This window comes from Piliocolobus tephrosceles, chromosome 17, assembly GCF_002776525.5.
Source record: "Piliocolobus tephrosceles isolate RC106 chromosome 17, ASM277652v3, whole genome shotgun sequence".
NCBI lineage: Eukaryota > Metazoa > Chordata > Mammalia > Primates > Cercopithecidae > Piliocolobus > Piliocolobus tephrosceles.
The window spans coordinates 12,171,661-12,192,072 of record NC_045450.1 but is presented as its reverse complement, the minus strand read 5'-3'; the positions used below and the strand labels follow the sequence as shown (position 1 = coordinate 12,192,072).

Sequence of the window (20,412 nt, the reverse complement as noted above, 5' to 3'; positions counted from 1 at the left end):
AAGTGAGAGACTCAAAAGAGCAAATAAAGGTATCAACTTTTGGCAAATCTGACACTACCAAGGAAAAACAGCACTTGAGAGGCAAATAATCCAACCTCACTTATGGATCACATTAGGGGAAAAAAAAAAAAAACTTTCCAATAGATAATGACGCCACCCAAATTCCAAATTCCAGTCCTTATTTTGCTGCTTAAATAATAATTTTCTAGGAGGGACTAGATCACGCCTCTTAAAAAAAAAAAAAGAGGGTGGGAATCTGAAATTTGATATCTGTAAAATTAAAGGTTGTCAATGTCTATTCTAAAAGTTCATTTTAAGTTGTTTTGTTTAAACCCTGGAGGCATTTTCCAGAAGAATGTGGTAATGCAGGAATAAGAGACTGCTGCTAGGTGGAGTCGCCACATGTACGTAACCATCTCCGCTCTAATTCATGTAAGAGCTGTCACAACTACATCCTGAAATGGCTCATATCCAGCTATGGCTCAGGGCACTCAGGATCGGCCTGGGGAAATGGACCTTCACCTGCTATGAAAAACCATTCTGTACATTGTAGGTTCCATATGCCCATTTGGGGAGAATCACGCTCAAAATTTTCTGACTTAGAAATGCATTGTGTAGTGCTGAGGTTTTCAAACCAAAAGCAAGCCCAGTTGTGCTTCTTTTTAACCTGACTTTAATGTTCTTGTAGTATTGAATCCAAGTTCTGTGTAAGTAATGTGTAGATTTCACAAAAGGTGGTGGTACTGTCCACAGGTCACCTGCATTAGAGTCACATATCTAGAAGTGTAAATCTAGAGCCTCATCCTAGGTCCACTGGTGTAACTCCCAGAGGCAGGGTCCTGGAAAGAGGTATCTTTAATGGGCTCCCCAGGCAATTCCTCTGCACAGTAAAGTTAAAAGAATTTTATAATGCAAAGAACCAGAGGTTTGGAGAAAAATGCCTGAGCTCATTTCCACCACAGACACCTGCACCAGCCCCTTAAGCTCTCCTAAGCTCCTAATAACAAACTTTAAAATAATGGAAAAATACCTGCTCATCACAAGGTTACTGAGTCAAATCAGAGTACATGTGAACTTGCTTGGAAAGGGCAAAGGACTAGACAAATACTATTCATTCAAAGCATGTAATGAATGTAGTGAATGACTAAAAAGCCAGTTGCTGGGGAAACAGAGATGAGATATAAAAACTTGGGAGACCAACATATAAATAATTCTGTATAATGAAATAAATTCAGGGCCATAATAGCAATATTTGTATGAGAAGGGCATGAGCCCACAGAGAAAGATGATTAATTCTACACTGATAACCCCCAGAATGATCACAGTTACCGACCCAAATATGAATGAAGCAAGGCATGTTACCAAATAGTATCACCAATAAGCTGATCCTGATCAAATGGGAACCAAAAGAAATATACAAGCTTCAAAAACATTCACATCTTCACGCAATTACTAAATAAGTCATAGCCAGATTCCAATCCTGTCTCCATCACACAAAAAAATAACAACCATTTATTATACGCCAGGTACCATACTAGAAACTCTGCATTTATTGTTTTGTAAAATCCTCACAATGCTCTCAGGACACTGGTGTGATGTCCTGGTACATGTGGGAAAATAATTCCAAGTGGTCAGGCGGTCATGGGTGAGCACCAATTCAGTGCAGGTTTGGCTAACTCTGAAGACATGTGGACTGGGAGCGGTGGCTCACGCCTTTAATGCCAGCACTTTGGGGGGCCGAGGCGAGTGGATCACCTGAGGTCAGGAGTTCAAGACCAGCCTGGCCAACATGGTGAAACCCCATCTCTACTAAAAATATAAAAATTAGCTGGGTATGGTCGCAGTTGCCTGTAATCCCAGCTACTCGGGAGGCTGAGGCAGGAGAATCACTTGAACCCAGGAGGCGGAAGTTGCAGTGAGCCGAGATTGTGCCACTGCACTCCATCCTGGGTGGCAGAGTGAGACTCTGTCTCACAAAAAAAAAAAGAGAGACATGTGAATGTGGGGAACACCCACCATTCGAGTTAAAATGTCCACACTCTATGAGCTTGTCTTTAAGGAAATTTTGTTGTGGTCTTTTGGCTGAGGGCTGCAAGACACATCAGCCAGAGTTAAAGATCCTTTCTTCAGGCTGCCCTGAGAAATATTTTAGGAGATTTTAGAAGCAGCACATGGCCCCACCTCATTTGGTGAGATCTTCATGATTGTTCTTCTGTCTACTGGAATTTCTGATTAATAACAATAATAACAGCTAAAATTTATCCAGCATTTATTCTATGGTAGACATTATGCTAAGATGTCTACATGGATTGCCTCATGAGGTAGGTGCTATCAACCAACCTCATTGTAGAGATGAAAAAACTGAAGTGCAGCGAAATCAGGAAACTTAACCAGAGCTGGGATTGGAACCTGATCAGCCTAAGTCCACCACTCTGATTCTCTGTCATCTTGGCTTTCTGTTGCTTGCACCCATGGCCTGCTGTGACTTCATCATATCACAAGGTTCATTGCCAAGCAACTATCTCAAGACTCTGCACATAAAATTCTCTAAGTACACAAATCAATAAGACTGTTGCTAATAGTCTAGCAAGTGAGTCTTACAATATTAGTTATGCATGTTGCAGGGATATATATCAGGTTTCCCACCTAATTAATTTTCTGGAATCCTGAGCAGCACCATTATTCTAATCCATCCACACATGCACTCATCACATGTTGAGTGTCTATTGCGTGCCCCGTACAGGTGTTAACAAAAAAGCCCGGCCCCTCCCAACCCGGGCTCAGGCTCCCCCTCACCTTCAGCTGTTTGACCTTCTCTTTTCAGCATCTGGACAGCTCCTACATATTTCTTCAGCTGGACTTTGAGCACCTCGTTCTCTCTGCAAGTACAAGAATGTTAAAATATATATATTTAAAAAGTGACAATGTGGACCCACAGGAGGGGGCAGGGGTGGGTGGTGAATCTGTGCAAAGAAAAGCACAATTTGCATCTTATAAATGTTAATCTATTCTCACGGTTTCGAGATCATCATGGGAGAAGGCTGTGTTACCATAGGTATGTTTGCAGAATACCTTCAAGAACTGTTCTTTCATGAGACAGATAAGCACCAATTGGTTCCAGTGTCCACAAATTCAGAACACAGACACAGGCTGTGCTTAGGCTGTTTGAAGCTACCCATCTATCAGGTACCTATTCATTGTCAGGAACTCTACTCTTCTCTCCATTTACAGAAGCATGTATTGACTACTGTGCATTCACTCTGGGGAATGTTCTTAATATTTTTATCAACTGTGACATGTATTAAACACTTATTATTTGCCAGGCATCATGTCAAGTGTTAGTACAGAATCTCCTTGAATCCTTCCAAGGCACTAACACAACCCTCATTTTACAGCTAAGGAGGCTGAGGCATAAAGAGAAGCAGTTGGACCAACTCCACATCCACCCCCATGTAAGATTACACTAAGGAACACAGAACCCAGGGTATGACAGGACCCCACCTGCTGAACTCAATCCCCAGGGACACTGGCTGACAACCGAACGTGAGGACCAAGGGGGAAAAACTGCCATTTGTTGAGTATTTAGATTTTACATAAGTCTCTTTGAACCAAGCATGCATCCATTCATTCATTCATCCATCCATCATTCAGCGGAAAGATGCTTCATTCAGTAGAAAAATGCACAGTGGCCTGCAGTAATCTCATATTTTACAGGAGAAGAGTTGGACAAATAAGGTTTCTGACCAAAGTCACCAGGAAAACTCACTAGTAAGATGTGAACCCAAGTTTCCCTGCCCCCAAGGCCCACAAGGACTCTTCATCATCTCCTTTGAGATTCAGATTTGGTGTCTGACCAGCTCTACCAGAGGGAGCTGCCTCTTGCACATTTTCTATTTCTGCCCCCACCCCCTACACCTCAGGCCTTGAGCCTAAATGCCTTTAAATGTGCTAGAGTATTTTTTTCTTTCCTTGCAATGAAAAGAGCTGAAGACTGGGTTTTTCTGTGATTATAAAAATAAAAAATGCTCATTGCAAAATACTCAATCAGAATACATTTAAGAAGAAAAGCAAAAACATGCTAAGACCCCAACATCTTGAAATAAACTCCATTAACATTTTTATATCCATCCTATTTTTTCTCTAGGTGCACACACACATCCTAAACAATTTTAGGGGGATGAAACATCCTTCACAATGCTTTAATTTTTGTGTGAATGTTTGAAGGCTTTTTTCCCCTGTTTACTGTTCCACTCAACACTTCCCCATGGCAACCAATGACAAAAACCTAGTATATACCTTTCAGGCCTTCCTCCATGCTCTGACAATCACTACCAACCCAATACACTCAGAGTCTCTATGAAAGGATTGTATAAATGTTTCTGAGACTGGGACGTCTCATTTAATAATGCACCACAGTAAGCCTCTCACTCAGTCTATTTACGGATGGAAATACCACCCACTGCTATAGATACGCCAAACACTGACTTAGTTGAAAAACTTGAGACTGTTCATCCCTGGTGCTGAGTGTCTGTTTTCAATGCATCTGACTACATCCCAGCCCACGACAACAGCACTTTCTTTGTATTTTGCTTCTCTGTGTTGTACTGTGGCAGAAAAAAACATCAAGATCAAACTCAGACACTACCATAGACTTAGGCATCACCTGAGAACTTGACGTTCGTCTCCGAAGCTCTGGAGAAAGAAAACCACAAGGGAGTCCCTTAGTTATTCCCTCGTCCCAGACAAAGCCTGTCATGGATGCCTCCACAGGTATCTGTACTTTCTCCATCTGTGACATGAGTCTCAAATGTTTGAAATGAAATAACAAGTCCTTAAAATGTTTGTGGGAGAGAAAATCTTCCCTGATGGGGATTGTACAGGATGTTTTTTGTTTTGTTTTGTTTTTGAGATGGAGTCTCACTCTGTCGCCCAGGCTGGAGTGTAGTGGCATGATCTCGGCTCACTGCAACCTTAGCCCTCTGGGTTCAAGCAATTCTCCTGCCTCAGCCTCCCGAGTAGCTGAGACTACAGGCACACAACCACCACGACCGGCTAATTTTTGTATTTTTAGTGGGGATGGGATTTCACCATGTTGGCCAGGCTGGTCTCAAACTCCTGACCTTAAGTGATCAGCCCACCGCAGCCTCCACAAGTGCTGGGATTCCAGGTGTGAGCCACCGCACCCAGTCTGTAGAGCATGTTTAGCCAGAGTCTCATCACCCAGCCCGGCCTATTCCTAATCTCCACATGTGAATTCAAGTCACATATCTTAAAGCCAGGGAAAGAAAGGCATTTGTACACATTTCTAAACAATAGTTCATGGAAGAACATTTTCCAAGAGGCCCCATGACCAACAGAAGTCATATCAGTGCTTGGAGGTCAGGGCTCCTCTCATTTGCTGCCAGCTGGCAGGCCAATCCTCAGCTTCCCTGTTCATCTTCAGCTCTGTGGCCAGCACTAAAATGTTTCAGATAGCTGCTTTTCTTCTGGTCTGAAGAAATCTTTTAATACCATGTTCAGATTCCATCTAAAAATCACACCTGGCTGGGTGCAGTGGCTCACATCTGTAACCCCAGCACTCTGGGAGGTCGAGGCAGGTGGATCATCTGAGGCCAAGAGTTTGAGATCAGCCTGGTCAACATGGTTAAATCCTGTCTCTACTAAAAATACAAAAATTAGATGGCCATGGTGGCATGCGCCTGTAGTCCCAGCTACTTAGGAGGCTGAGGCAGAAGAATCACTTGAACCCGGGAGGCGGAGGCTGCCGTGAGCCAAGATCATGCCACTGCACTCCAGCCTCGCAACAGAGCAAGACTCCATCTCAAAAAAAAAGAAAAGAAAAGAAAGTGTTGCCAATGTGGAGTGTGGCAGAGTTGGACATCTGAGATGTTTGCACCTTCCTTGAAATCCCTCCTTGCTAGCTATGAAGTGAGAAGGAGCACAGCACCAAGACTCCCTTACAGGTAAAAGCTGTGCCTCATTCCCAGAGATCCATACATGTGTACTGGGAAATACGCTTTTCTTTTTTTTTTTTTTTTTTTTTTTTTGAGATGGAGTCTCGCTCTGTCGCCCAGGCTGGAGTGCAGTGGCTGGATCTGGGCTCACTGCAAGCTCCGCCTCCCGGGTTTACACCATTCTCCTGCCTCAGCCTCCCCAGTAGCTGGGACTACAGGCACCCGCCACCTCGCCCGGCTAGTTTTTTTATATTTTTTAGTAGAGACAGGGTTTCACCAGGTTAGCCAGGATGGTCTCGATCTCCTGACCTCGTGATCCGCCCGTCTCGGCCTCCCAAAGTGCTAGGATTACAGGCTTGAGCCACCGTGCCTGGCCGGGAAATACGCTTTTCAATCTGCAACACATGAGCACCTGCCTCTGACTAGGGCACTTAATATTCGAGGTGTGGAAGACATGCTCACATTTTATCTACACAGTAACCCTACAAAACAGGTTATTATTATTGCCATTTTTCTTACTGCCTTCATTTTACACATGAAAAAACTGAAGACCAGGAGTGGTGGCTCATGCCACCCGCCTGGGAAGGCCAAGACAGGCCCATCACTTGAGCCCAGGATACCAGCCTGGGCAACATGGTGAAACCCCATCTCTACAAAAGATACAAAGATTAGCTGGGTGTGGTGGCATGCACCTGCAGTCCCATCTACTTGGGAGGCTGAGGTGGGAGGATCGTTTGAGCATGGGAGGCAGAGGTTGCAGTGAACAAATATCCAGCCTGGGTAACAGAGTAAGACCTTGTCTCAAAAAAAAAAAAAAGAGGAGGAAAGAAACTGAGGCTCAACGAGGCTAATTGAACTATCCAAAAACTGACAACCAGCAAAGGCAGAGCCACAGTTCACTTCAGCCTCTCCATGTCTATGTCCCTCTCCTCTCTGCCACATACTTGATGTCTAAGTAGATCAGCAGCAACACATCATGAGGTTGGTTTTACTGTGCCCATTTTGCAGATGGGAAATTTGAGGCCCAGAGGGTCTAACACACACTCCAACCTTGGATTTAAACCCATATCCTTTAACTTCAAAGTCTCCTATTACATCATATATGTTTAGAGAATTAAGTGAACAGGGCAACATTGAAAACGTAAGGCCTAGAAAAATTCCATGAGAAAACGTGTGCTGGTCAGCACAGGTCTGCAGAATCTCTTGGGTGGCTGAGACTACTGTGCAGATGTGAACAGGATCCTTCTGACCAGCTAGCTTTGCTAAGAGAAGCTAAGGAACTTTCCTCGAGTTATGGAGCTCAAGCCTCTGCTGCCAACCCCCTTAGGCATCTCATAAATGTAAGCAGTTGCTCACAGGTGAGCTTTAGGAAATATGAATCAACAGCCTCAAGAACTGTAACCTTCTGACCCAGCAACTCCACTTCTAAGAAACTGTATTCAGAAAAGAAAGAGAAGTCTCAAAACCATATGCATGAGGATGCTTTGAATATAAAGGAAACTGGTTGCAATTTAATTGTCTGACAATGTAGGAGTGGGTGGAAAAGTTATGGTGCATGCTCCTATAATGGGATGCTATAGGATTGTCAAGGCTATGATAAATATGTACGTTTATCCCCAGGGATAGATATTATATATATATACACACACACACACTCACACTGATATACCATTAACTGAATGCAACAGAGTATATTTACTCTAACCCCTTATATCTATTTAGATGGATATATTGGCGCTGGAAATGTATAGACCACAATGTTAACAGTGTTCATTTCTAGATGATAAAATTAATTGGAATTTTTTCTTTAATTTTTCAACAATGCACTTTACTAGAGCACTTTTTAAAATGTATTAAGAGATTAGAAATACCCCCAGGCCAGGTGCAGTGGCTCACGCTTGTAAACCCAGCACTTTGGGAGACTGACGTGGGTGGATCACCTGAGGTCAGGAGTTTGAGACCAGCCTGGCCAACATGGTGAAACCCCGTCTCTACTAAAAATACAAAAATGAGCTGGGCCTGGTGGTGCACGCCTGTAATCCCAGCTGCTCGGGAAGCTGAGGCACAAGAATCACTTGAACCTGGAAGGCAGAGGCTGCATTGAGCCAAGATCACACCACTGCACTCCAGCCTAGGAGAAAAAGTGAGATTCCTTCTCAAAAAAAAAAAAAAAAAACTACCAAATCCTACAGTAACATCACACCTAATAATGCTAATAATGAAAGGCTGAATATTTTCCCCCAAAGACCGAGAATGAGTCAAGCAATTCTTCCCTCAGCACTCCTATTCAGCATAGTAGGTTCTAGCTGGTGAAATAAGGCCCTCCCTATCCAAAAAACATACAGGTTAGAAAGGAAGGACTAAAACTTTCCCTCTTCACAAGTGACATGACCGTCTGCAAAGGAAATCCCAAGAACTGATAAAAATGGTCATAGAATAACCGAGCTTTTCAACGTCACAGAACACAGGGTCAAATGTAAACATTAACTGTATTTCTATACACTACCAATGAACAATCAGAAGGCAAATTACTTTTAAAAAGAATCATTTATAACAGCTCCAAAAGACGAAATACATTCATATAAATCTAACAAAATGTATCCAGGATCTGCGTGCTGAAAACTACAAAATACTAACAAAATAATCAAAGAAGAGCTAAATACCTGGATATACCAGGTTCATGGCTTAGAAGACTCCAAAGAATTAAGATGTCAATTATCCCCACATTGATCTATAAATTTAATGAAAGCCCAATCAAAATCCCACCAGGATTTTTTATAGATATAGACTAGCCAATTATAACATTCATATGGAAAGACAAAGAAACTAAAATAGCCAAAATCATTTTTGAAAAAGCAGCACAAAGCAGGAAGACTCACACTGCCCAATTTTAGAAATTCCTGTAAAGCTACAGCTCTCAAGCCAATGTCATATAGGCAAAATGACAGACACGCACCAACAAGACAGACTGAAGAATCAGAGAATAAACCCATATGCACACAGTCAAGGAATGTGACGAAGGCAGGAAGGCACTTCTGGGGAAAGGACAGTCTTTTCCACACATGATTTTGGAATAACAAGACATTCAGACGCAAAAAAAAAAAAAAAAAAACTTCAACCAATACTCACACCTTACACAAATCTTAATTAAAATTGGACCACAAAAAAATGTAATTTAAAACTATAAGAGGTTTAGAAGAAAATATCAGAGAAAATCATACCTAACCTGACTTAGACAAGGAAAAGTTCTTAGATATAATACTAAGAGCATGATCCAGAGTAGAAAAAGAGTTTAACTGGATTTGCTTTGTGAAAGACTTTTTTTTTTTTTTTTTAAGACAGAATTTCACTCCTGTTGCCCAGGCTGGAGTGCAGTGGCACGATCTCAGTTCACTGCAACCTTCACCTCCTGGGTTCAAGTGATTCTCCTATCTCAGCCTCTCAAGTAACTGGGATTACCAGCACCCACCACCAGGTCTGGCTAATTTTTTTATTTTCAATAGAGATGGGGTTTTGCCATGTTGATCAGGCTGGTCTCAAACTCCTGTAATGGAATGTAAGTAATGGAATACTTACTATTCAATAAAAAGGAATGCACTATTGACACATGCAACAACTTGAATGAAACTCCAAAAGCATTTTGCTAAATGTTTTGGGCGCAGTAGCACATGCCTGTAATCGCAGTACTTTGGGCAGCTGAGGCAGGAGGATCACCTGAGCCTAAGAGTTTGAGACTAGCCTGGGCAATAAAGCAAGACCACATCTCTATAAAAAAATTTTGTGGGGCGGGCACAGTGGCTTATGCCTGTAATCCCAGCACTTTGGGAGGCCGAGGCAGGTGGATCACCTTAGGTCAGGAGCTCGAGACCAGCCTGGCCAACATGGTGAAACCCCACCCTACTAAAAATATAAAAATTAGCTGGGCGTGGTGGCAGGTACCTGTAATCCCAGCTACTTGGGAGGTTAAGGCAGGAAAATCGCTTGAACCTGGCAGGCAGAGGTTGCTGTGAGCCGAGATCGTGCCATTGCACTCCAGCCTGGGTGAAAGTGTGAAAGTGAGACCTTGTCTCATTCATACATACATACATACATACATACATACATACATACATACATAAAATTAACTTAAAAATTAGCTGGGCATGGTGGCATGTGTCTATAGTCCCAGCTTCTCCAGAGGCTGAGGCAGGAGGATCACTTGAGTATATGAGTTGCAGGCTGCAGTGAGCTATGATCGCACCATTGCACTCCAGCCTGGGCAACAGAACAAGACTGCAATTCACAGAAAAATAAATTAAAAAGGTGTTAAGCAGGGGAATGCAGACATGCTATGTGGAAAAGGCAAATGGAGTCAGGGATGAAAACAGAAGAAGACGGAAGACAGGAGGCCATTACAGTCATCAAGGCAAGAAACAATGGTGGCCAGAACTGAGAGGACTGAGGTGGTAGCCGTGGAGATGGAGACAAGTATTCAAATATTCGCCTGTCCAATTCCAGAAAGCCTTGCCAACTCCCTCCCACTCCCAGCCCCAAACAGGCCTGCTGGCTACCCTGCAGATTTCTTTAAAAGCATGGGAACGAAAGCAAATCATTGAGTAGGTGGCAAGTACCTCTCAAACAGCTTCCAATGACTGCAATAATTAATGTTTGTAAGTCAAAGCAATTATGCCTGCCCCAATGTCAGAGTAAACAACCAGCAACCCCAGACAGCACTACTCAAAGGAAAATTACTCACAAAACTAACGAACCTGTTAAGTACATTTGGTAATTCTCAGGCATGAAAACAGCACACTAAGATATACCTATGGGAATTATACTTTCCCTAGATGCAAAAAAGCACGGCTCGAGGGGACCTCATGTCTACTGTCCAGCAGGTACTGAGTAGGCATCGACCATAACCACACCCAACTACAAGAAGAAGGTGACCCAGTGGCCAGGCTATCCAAGACCATGAGGACTACCCCAAAATAGGCACCAATAAAAGGCAGGAAGGGAGGCATAAACTGCCTGGCTTTGTGGTGCTTGCAGCCACTCCTAAATCTTCAAAGGTCAAGTTCACTGCAAAATAAAATAGTCGATGTTGAAAAACCATTTTTCCCTAACTGTACATATTCCTGTTAGTCTCTTCTGACCCCAACTCCAACCCCGCCACCTTTTCTAAGGCATGAGAACTCCTTTAGTCTGTTGCTGCACTGAGCCTAACACGCATTTTTGCATTGCCCTTTACAGAACTTTTGCCCTCCCACACTCCAGTAACTGTCACCACGACAATGATGCTAGTAGCTCCCACTTGTCCAGCACTGAGTGGGGGAGGAGAGAAGGGTAGAGGGGTAAGCAAAGCTTTTTAGATGCCTGCAGACTGAGATACCTACAGAGGAGGTAAGTCATGCTCCTGGCAAGAGAAGCTGACGAGTGGCAGAGCTGGAATTCACACTCAAGACAGTGCAACTCCAGAGTGAAAACCGGACCAGTCCTCTACACCAGGGGTGCTCCATCACTGTGGCTGTCAGGAACCGGGCCGCACAGCCGGAGGTGACTGAGCAGTGACCAAGCGGTGAGCGAGCAGTGAGCAAGCATTACCACCTCAGCTCTCCCTCCTGTCAGATCAGTGGCAGCCTTAGATTCTCATGGGCGCACGAACCCTATTGTGAACTGGGCATGCAAGATCTAGGTTGCACACTCCCTATGAAAATCTAATGTCTGATGATCTGAGGTGGAACCATTTTCTTCCAAAACCATTCCACCACCCCATCCCCATGAAAAAATTGTCTTCCATGAAACCAGTCCCTGGTGCCAAAAAGGTTGGGGACCACTGCTCTACACCGTTTTTGTGAAACAAGCAATCCTAAGAGGGCTTTAGGAATAACCCAGTCACCCAGCACCTCTGACACTGAGGGCATCAGGGCAAGAGAGAAAGCAAAACATACCTTCCAGAGTATCTTCCCCCAGTGTCATCTTGGAAAGGCGGCTCCCAGGTTCTACCCAGGCTGCTGCCCCACTACCCAATACACCGGGCTCTCTAAGTTAGACCCGACCCCCTCCCCTCCTCTTGCAGTTGTCAGGGCTCCCAGAGTAGCTGAGACATTCACCTAATATAGCCCCCCACCTCCACTCTGCAATTTGGCCAATCATAGCTCTTCCCTGTTGCCCATACCAGCCAAGGTCTTTCTACCATGTTTGTCTTGACTAAGGTTGATTTGATTCTCTATCTGCAACTCTCCCATCTGCCCCAAGTCCCTGGTGAACAGCTACAAATTTTGCAAGTGTCTCCTCAAAGGCCCTCTTCTCTCTGAAGTCCTTCCTGCCAACCCCGCCTCCACCACATGGAGCTTGTGACAGCTCCTTCCTCTGCCCCTAGCATATTCTAGACAAGCTTCTCTCTTAACAAGTTTCATACTTTATTTTTTATTTATTTATTTATTTTTTGAGACGGAGTCTCACTCTGTCACCCAGACTGGAGAGCAGTGGCCGGATCTCAGCTCACTGCAAACTCCGCCTCCCGGGTTCATGCCATTCTCCTGCCTCAACCTCCTGAGTAGCTGGGACTACAGGCGCCCGCCACCATGCCCAGCTAACATATTTATTTATTTATTTATTTATTTATTTATTTATTTATTTATTAATTTTAGTAGAGACGGGGTTTCACCGTGTTAGCCAGGATGGTCTTGATCTCCTGACCTCATGATCCACCCACCTTGGCCTCCCAGTGCTGTGATTACAGGCGTGAGCCACCGTGCATGGCCATGTCTCACACTTTAATACCCCTGGCCTGCGCTCATCTTCCCCTATCTAGAGTATGAGATCCTTGAGGACAGTGGCCGTGTCTTATTTCTCTCTGTACCATGAAATATTGCCCTCGTCCATAAAGAAATGGAGGCTCAGTGTTGTTAGTGACCAGCCAAGGTCAATCAGGAGTGGAAGTGGAATTGACGTCAGGGCAACTCCAAAGCCTCTACCCTCCAGCACTAGACCAGGGTCCTTCCAGATGTGGTCAGAGGTTGGACGATCTCTATAATGAAGGGAGCAGAGGAGCTTCTCCAGAAAGCAAATCTCCCCATAACCCTGCCTTTCCATTCCCAAGCAATTCAGCCCAAAGCTATTAGATGCCAGTTAACTTACAAGGGGGTAGATCAATAATTAAATATATTACAGACAACTGGAGCCAGGTTTCTTGTTATTGGAGAAGAGAATAACAAATACATCAAGTAAGAAAGTGAGAAGTCAATGGTGATGTTGGACTGGGATTGAAAATATCAGTGCGAACTCACAGGCCCATTTCAAAAGGACACAGAAGCCAGCTCATAAGAGTTCCCACTGATAAATGGGATGGATGGGACGGATTCAGCCTATAATCCGTTACTATCACTGTTTTGACGCTTGGATGCTCTGAGACAATCCAGGCATCAAAACAGTGATAGTAACGGATGAAACACTGAATAAAAATAGAAACTGATGAATCCAAAATTAATTAATGGAAAATTTAATGCATAATACGATATTTAGAGCTCAAAAATCTCCCTACAAAATATGTAGTAATTGCAAAGGGGAAGCTCCACAGTGAAGGAGCATAACAGATATCATTTTAATCAGAGGATCAAAGTTAACATCAAGAACGGAACAAACACAAATGAAAGCCATGCACCACCTGCCAGGATGCACTAAAAAGATGCATCGCCTCTGTAACATTCCTACAGATGCATAAACTCAATCTCATCAGAAGGAAACATCAAGCGAACCAAAGGCACGGATATTCTGCACAATAAACTGGCCTATCATCTTCAAGAATGTCAAGGTCATAAAGTCAAGAAAAGAGACAACTGTTCTAACCCGAAGAGACATGAAAATTACATGCAATGTGTCATTCTGGACTCACTCATTTTGCAAGAAAAGACACTGGTGGGACTACTGGTTAAAGTTGAGCATAATGCAAAGATGAGACAGCAGAAATGTGTCGATGTTAATTTTCTAATTCTGATTGTTACATTGTTATTACAAAGGAGAATGTTTTGCTTGTGAAACACATTAACAGATTCAGGGGTGAAAAAGTAAAAAGTAAAAAGCAGATTCCCAGGCCCCTCTCTGTAATCACCCTCTTGGGGTAAAGCCTGGAATCTGTATTTTGGCAAGCCTCCAGGACACTTCTGGCTCACTCTGGCACCTGGGAGCCACTCCCTACCATACGCCCTCCTGCCATATCGCAATCGTAACAATTACTGCTCATAACCCTGTTCAGAAAACAGTGGTACCTCCCACATACAAGAAGACTGGGTAACTTTCCCTTTCCTTCCAGTTTTTTCTAATAAGACAGGGCAAGGGCTGCCAGGGGACTCAAATTCCAGGATATCTGCATTCCTCCTTGGCTGTTCTCTGGATGAAGCTGTGTGGCATCTCATCTCTGCCAGCTGGAGGGGGTGGAGAATGGAGCTGTAAAAAGCTTGTCTGATTTTTAGTGCTCTCTCCCCGGTTACCATCATTGCACTATTTATTTTATAAACCCCATCTCATTAGCCACCTGGTAAATCCCACTCAGAATGGCACACTGGCCCCTGCATTGCACATCCAGAGCCAGAGAAACAGCCCAAACAAGCCGTCACTCAAGAAGGTAATTAATTACAGATGACACACACCCAAAATATCCTGAGTGCAATGAGAAAATCACAGGGTTCCAAACTTAATAGCCGGAATCATACTTGTCAGTCCCTCACTCAAAACTTACATAAGTTACTCCCCGGGCACAAAGAAGGCAGCTCACTTCAGCCCTTTGTGCCATGAAAAACTGTTTGCTTGGAAGTCAGACAGCCCTGATGGGAATGCTTGCTCTGCCTCTGTGTGACCTTGGGCAAGTCGCTTAACCTCTCTGAGCCCCAGTTCAGCATTTATAAAATGGGATGATGAAAGTACCTACCTTTGGCCGGGCGCAGTGGCTCAAGCCTGTAATCCCAGCACTTTGGGAGGCTGAGACGGGCAGATCACGAGGTCAGGGGATCGAGACCATCCTGGCTAACACGGTGAAACCCCGTCTCTACTAAAAAATATAAAAAACTAGCCGGGCGAGGTGGCGGGCGCCTGTAGTCCCAGCTACTTGGGAGGCTGAGGCAGGAGAATGGCGTAAACTGAGGAGGCGGAGCTTGTAGTGAGCTGAGATCCGGCCACTGCACTCCAGCCTGGGCGACAGAGCGAGACTCCATCTCAAAAAAAAAAAAGAAAGAAAGAAAGTACCTACCTTCAGAAACTACAGAGAGAATTAAAATAAGTATGTGTGTGTATAAATACGTGTAAAGTATCTGGCATATGGTAAGTATTAAATACATGTTAGTGCTTATTAATTCATTGTCATCATCATCATTACTCATAAATTGCAAACCAGGGCTCTAGTGTCATTATATTCCAAATCAAGGAGGCCTATTTTCTCCTAGGGAGTGAGGACTAGGCAAACACTTGGAATAATGCTCAAATTATCACCTGGACATATTTCCAGCTCAGGCATCAAATGACTCAGTCCTCTTCCCCAGCTCATCCCTAGCTAACTCCTAGGGCATGGTGGATTCAACCTCACCCCTTCAGAAAATAATTATCCGATTTTCCTCAGCTGCATCAGGTCCCTCGCGGGATGTGGCATCTCCCACAATAATGGGAAGGTGAGGGAGCCTCTCACGGACTGAACTGGGCTTCCATGGAAGCCAGTGTGGAATACTCTAAGGTACCGCCAATGTGACCACTCACCTTTTGGAGGAGTGAATGCAGGAGTACCACTGCATGGAGAAGTAAATAAACACAAGTCTGGCAACCCAAATAAACACCCTCAAAAAAAGGGGGCTGGAGGGGGAGAATAGGCAAGAGAAACTACTATGAAATAGAAAATTGTTTCCCGACAGGCCCCAAGAAGGATACGGAGCAGCAGATGGAGAGAACACAACTGGGAACCTATTCCGCATTTTTTTTTTTTTTTTAACAGAGTCTCGCTCTGTCACCCCGGCTGAAGTACAGTGGCGCGCTCTCGGCTCACAGCAACCTCCACCTCCTGGGTTCAAACGATTCTCCTGCCTCAGCCTCCCAAGTAGCTGGGATTACAGGCATGCACACCCAGCTAATTCTGTAGTTTTAGTAGAGACGGAGTTTCACTACGTTGGCCAGGCTGAAACTCCTGGCCTCAGGCGATCTACCCGCCTTGGCCTCCCAAAGTGCTGGGATTCCAGGCATGAGCCACGGCGCCCGGCTCCATTACAGATCTTTCAGAGTCCCAGGCACAGAGGGGCAGGGCAGGTAACAGCAGACTGAAGCATGCCAGGGGACATACACAGGGGCATCTTGTGAGTGGTGGCGGCCACGGCAAAGTAGAGAATGTGCGCCCATTGTCCAGGACTCGAAACCAGGCAGACGGGAATATGGCCCTGTGTGGCCAGATCTTCCAACTCTTCAAGAGCAGCTAGAAGTCCGGATTCCTCTGGGACCCATCAGGTCTTGAACCAGTGATTGACTCATTTTTCAAACATCTCACGTGCCAAACAAAACACAGCTGGGAGCCACCATCGGCCCCGGCCACGGAGTGCTACGTCGCTCTCCACTTTGACCTCTTCGCATTGAGTTTTGCCATCTCTGAGACCAGAAGTCTACTTGCTATAGTGTCTCTTTATTAGGCCAAAAGGAGATGGATTAAAAGCCTTGAGTTCCTGTCAAAAACACATATTCTGAATCTAATCATGAGGCAACAGCTGACAGACCCAAATTGAGGGATGGTCTACCAAACAACTGGCCAGAAGAGGGACCCCCAAGAAAAGTCAAGGTCACGAAAGATAAAGAAGCTGTGGAGGGATTCCAGATTAAAGAGACAGGACCCTTCGGTACAATGCCTAATCCTGGACCAGATCCCAGCTCAGTCCGAGACTAGCCATGAAAGGTAGAATTGGCCCCATTGGTGAAATAGGAATACAGACTAAATATCACATCGTAATACTGCACCGGTGTTATACCTCTTGCGTTTTATCATCACGCTGCAGTCATGTAAGAAGGAATCCTTGTTCTTAGCAAATTATGTACTTGAGTATTTACGGGTAAATGGTCATGATGTTTGCAACTAATTCTTAAATGGATCAGGAAAAAAGTTTGTATGGATACACAGAGATAAAGATACAGATAAATTTATCTCAAACAGAGCAAAATATTAACAACTAGTCACTCTGCAGGAAGAGCACACATGGGAGTTCTTTTTTTATTCCTGCAATTCTTGAGCAAATCTCAGATTACTTCAAAATAAAGATTTTTTAAAAAAGAAATTCCTCTAGAAATGAAAAGCTCCCAACAACAAATATATATATATATGGATTTATAACAATGGCCCATGCAGTAAGGGTTAAAAGGGTTAACTGAGTAGCTCATAACTGGTACTATAAAGCCAAGAAAATTTGTTTGGTCAATATAAATAGAGCATATTAAATATTAAATAGTATCTGGGAATAACAAAGCCCACCTACTATTATTGCTTTGATAAATACTGGGGTTTTGACGGGTGCAGTTCACCTGTCTCCTCCTCCGTGACAATTCCAGCAGAGGCACTGACAGAATCTAGGAGACACTTTGAGTGACATTTGGGAACAAGGAGGTACAATCGCTATTATCTTGCAACTTGCATCTGACCTCAAAGGAGTCCCTTTCCTACAATGCAGAGGCATGGCCGCTGGGAATTGCAACTGCTGTGCAGTTGTTGTTCCCAATAACGGCTGGAGGGTGAGATGTCCTGCATCTGAATAGCAAGCTGAAAACTCAATTTGCCTCTTGCAGAAGTCACAATAGTCTCGTCAAATCTCGGCCTCTTGAGACTACAGGCAAAACACCGACTGCGAATGCAGCAAGGATAAAAACATAACAACAGAATACAACGATGCAGGCCATGCAGCAGAGAGAGAGAGAGAGAATACAACGATGCAGGCCATGCAGCAGAGAGAGAGAGAGAGAAAGGTGGTTGAAGGAGGGGGATCATCACCACGTACCCAACAGGAGAACCACACCCCACTGGCCTGGCTGGCTGAAACACATGTTTGCAGGAGGAGCAGGAGGAAGACAGACAGGAGAGAGGGAAAGAAGGTGGTTTTTAAATTTGGTGCAAATAATTAAAAACCAGGACATTTCCCTTAAAGATCTAGGTTTCTCCTGAAAAAGCCAAGTGTCCGACCAAAGGGGCCTGGGCACCCTCAGAGCAACCGGGGCTGGTACTAAGGACCTGATGCCCCTTTAGACCAGCCAAGTACTCTCCAGTTCCCTCAAATATCCCTCCCCACTCCCTAGTCTCTCACATGTGGCTGATTTATTCACTTCCATTATCTACCTGGCCCCTGTAGGAATTCCAGTTTGAGACCCCCTACTGCATATGAACTCTGGGAGTCCTACAAATTCCACAGGCAGCTGTGGACTGGGAATTTCAAAGCAAGGTATAAAAATTAGGTGACCACAGGATTCTAAGTCCAGGTTCATACAAACAGCCTTTCCTGTGGCAGCTGATAGTTTGGCAACCACAGCAAAACTGCCCTTGGTCCCCTCAAACACACGCTTGCCCTTGACACAAACCAGTCCCAAAGGATCTAGCCAAATAAACCACATTTCTGAGGAAACACAATGATTTTCCCCTTGACAGCTAATGCCTGCAAGAGTTGATACAGCAAAAGGAAAACAAGACTCCCTCAAGCTGTCTGTCACTGCTGCTAGTCTACGCTCGAGTAAAACATGTTTCTGCTGTGTTCCATTCCAGCCCATGCCTTGGGGATGAATTATGGAAGAACTACAGAAGGCATTTCTAGGGACTGTCTGTTCTATGGCCTCCAGGCTCCCAGCTCAAAACTCAAGACAGCCAAGACAATGTACCTGGAAGCCTCTTAAGAGGGCTTTTTACAGGTCAGTGCCCAAGCATGAAAGGATTCTGTGGTTTCCAGGAAGCTAACAAGGCACGGGGAGTTTGAAGACCCTGAGGGAACTGGATGCCATTTGTTTACAAGGTAAATCAGAACTCTTGGGAATAAGGCTACCAGCAGGAGGCTCTAGGAGATCTGAACCTCTATTGATTTTGTTTGTAACAAGGCTATTCCTCAGCCATGACCTGAAAACCAACAACTCTGGGCCTGCCTAGTTTCTACAGCCCAACATTCAGCACGGTGCCTGGCACGCAATTCAGCCTCAAGGACCGTCTGATGACATCCAAACTGAAGCTAACATACAAACCTTGTTTGGATCCTGATTTGGGAGGAAATGGCTATAAAAGACACTTTAGGAACAATTAGGGAACCGTGAATATGAACCGTATGTTAGATACTGTGGAATTACTGTCCTTTTTCTCCAGCATAATACTGTTACAGAAAAGGAGTTCTGATCCAGACCCCAAGAGGGAGTTCTTGGATCTCACGCAATAACGAACTTAGGGTGAGTCCGTAAAGTGAAAGCAAGTTTATTAAGAAAGTAGAGGAATAAAAGAATGGCTCCTCCACAGACAGAGCAGCCCCAAGGGCTGCTGGTAGCCCATTGTCGTGGTTATTTCTTGATAACATGCTAAATACAGGGTGGGTATCCCCTTTCAGACCATACAAGGTGACTTCTTGATGTTGTCATGGCATTTGTAAACTGTCATGGCACTGGTGGACTGTCACAGCAGTGAGGATGACCAGGTGACTCTCATCGCCATCTTGGTTTTGGTGGGATTCAGCCAGCTTCTTTACTGCAAACTGTTCTATCAGCAAGGTCTTTACGACCTGTATCTTGGACCGACCTCCTATCTCATCCAGTGACTTAGAATGCCTAACCATCTGGGAATGCAGTCGAGTAGTTTCAGCCCCATTCTATCCAGCCCCTATTCAAGATGGAGTTGCTCTGGTTCAAATGCCTCTGACATTACTATGGGGTGATGCAGGAGAATGTCCTTGTTTTTAGGAGAGAAGTCCGAAGAGTTCAGGGAAAAAGAATCATAATGTTTCAAACAACTTTCACATCACTTAGAAAAAGTATATTTACATACACACATACATATCTATACACAATATGCATCTCTGTATGTTTGTGTTTATTCATTTGTTTACTTAGAAAAACAGTGAGAAATGTGCAAAAAAAGTTGGTTAATCTAGGTGGAGGGTAGGTATATCCAAGTTTATAGTACCAGGACTTTCCAGCAGGTTTGAAATTTTTCAAAGTAAAAAGGAAATTAAAAAAAAAAAAAATGAAGTATTTGGCTAGGTGCCATGGCTCATACCTGTAATCTCAGCACTTTGGGAGGCTAAGGCAGGAGGATCGCTTGAGCCCAGGAGTTCAAGACCAGCCTGAGCAGCATAGGGAGACTCCGCCTCTAAAAAAATATTTAAAAATTAGCCCAATGTGGTGGCACATGACTGCACTCCCAGTTACTTGGGAGTCTGAGGCAGGAGGACTGCTTGGTCCCAGGAGGCTGTGGCTGCAGTGAGCTATGATCTACTGCACTCCAATC

The 20,412-nt window shown here is 44.3% G+C and overlaps 1 protein-coding gene across 1 annotated transcript in view; it reads right to left on the bottom strand.

The window, feature by feature from the left end:
* The window catches only part of SNX29 (sorting nexin 29), a 593,032-nt gene that overhangs the window by 370,722 nt on the left and 201,898 nt on the right, over positions 1 to 20,412 (bottom strand). The window contains exon 15 of the mRNA XM_023231145.3: positions 2,797 to 2,879. Coding sequence (XP_023086913.1) covers positions 2,797 to 2,879 — 83 coding nt within the window. The remainder of the gene's footprint in view (positions 1 to 2,796; positions 2,880 to 20,412) is intronic.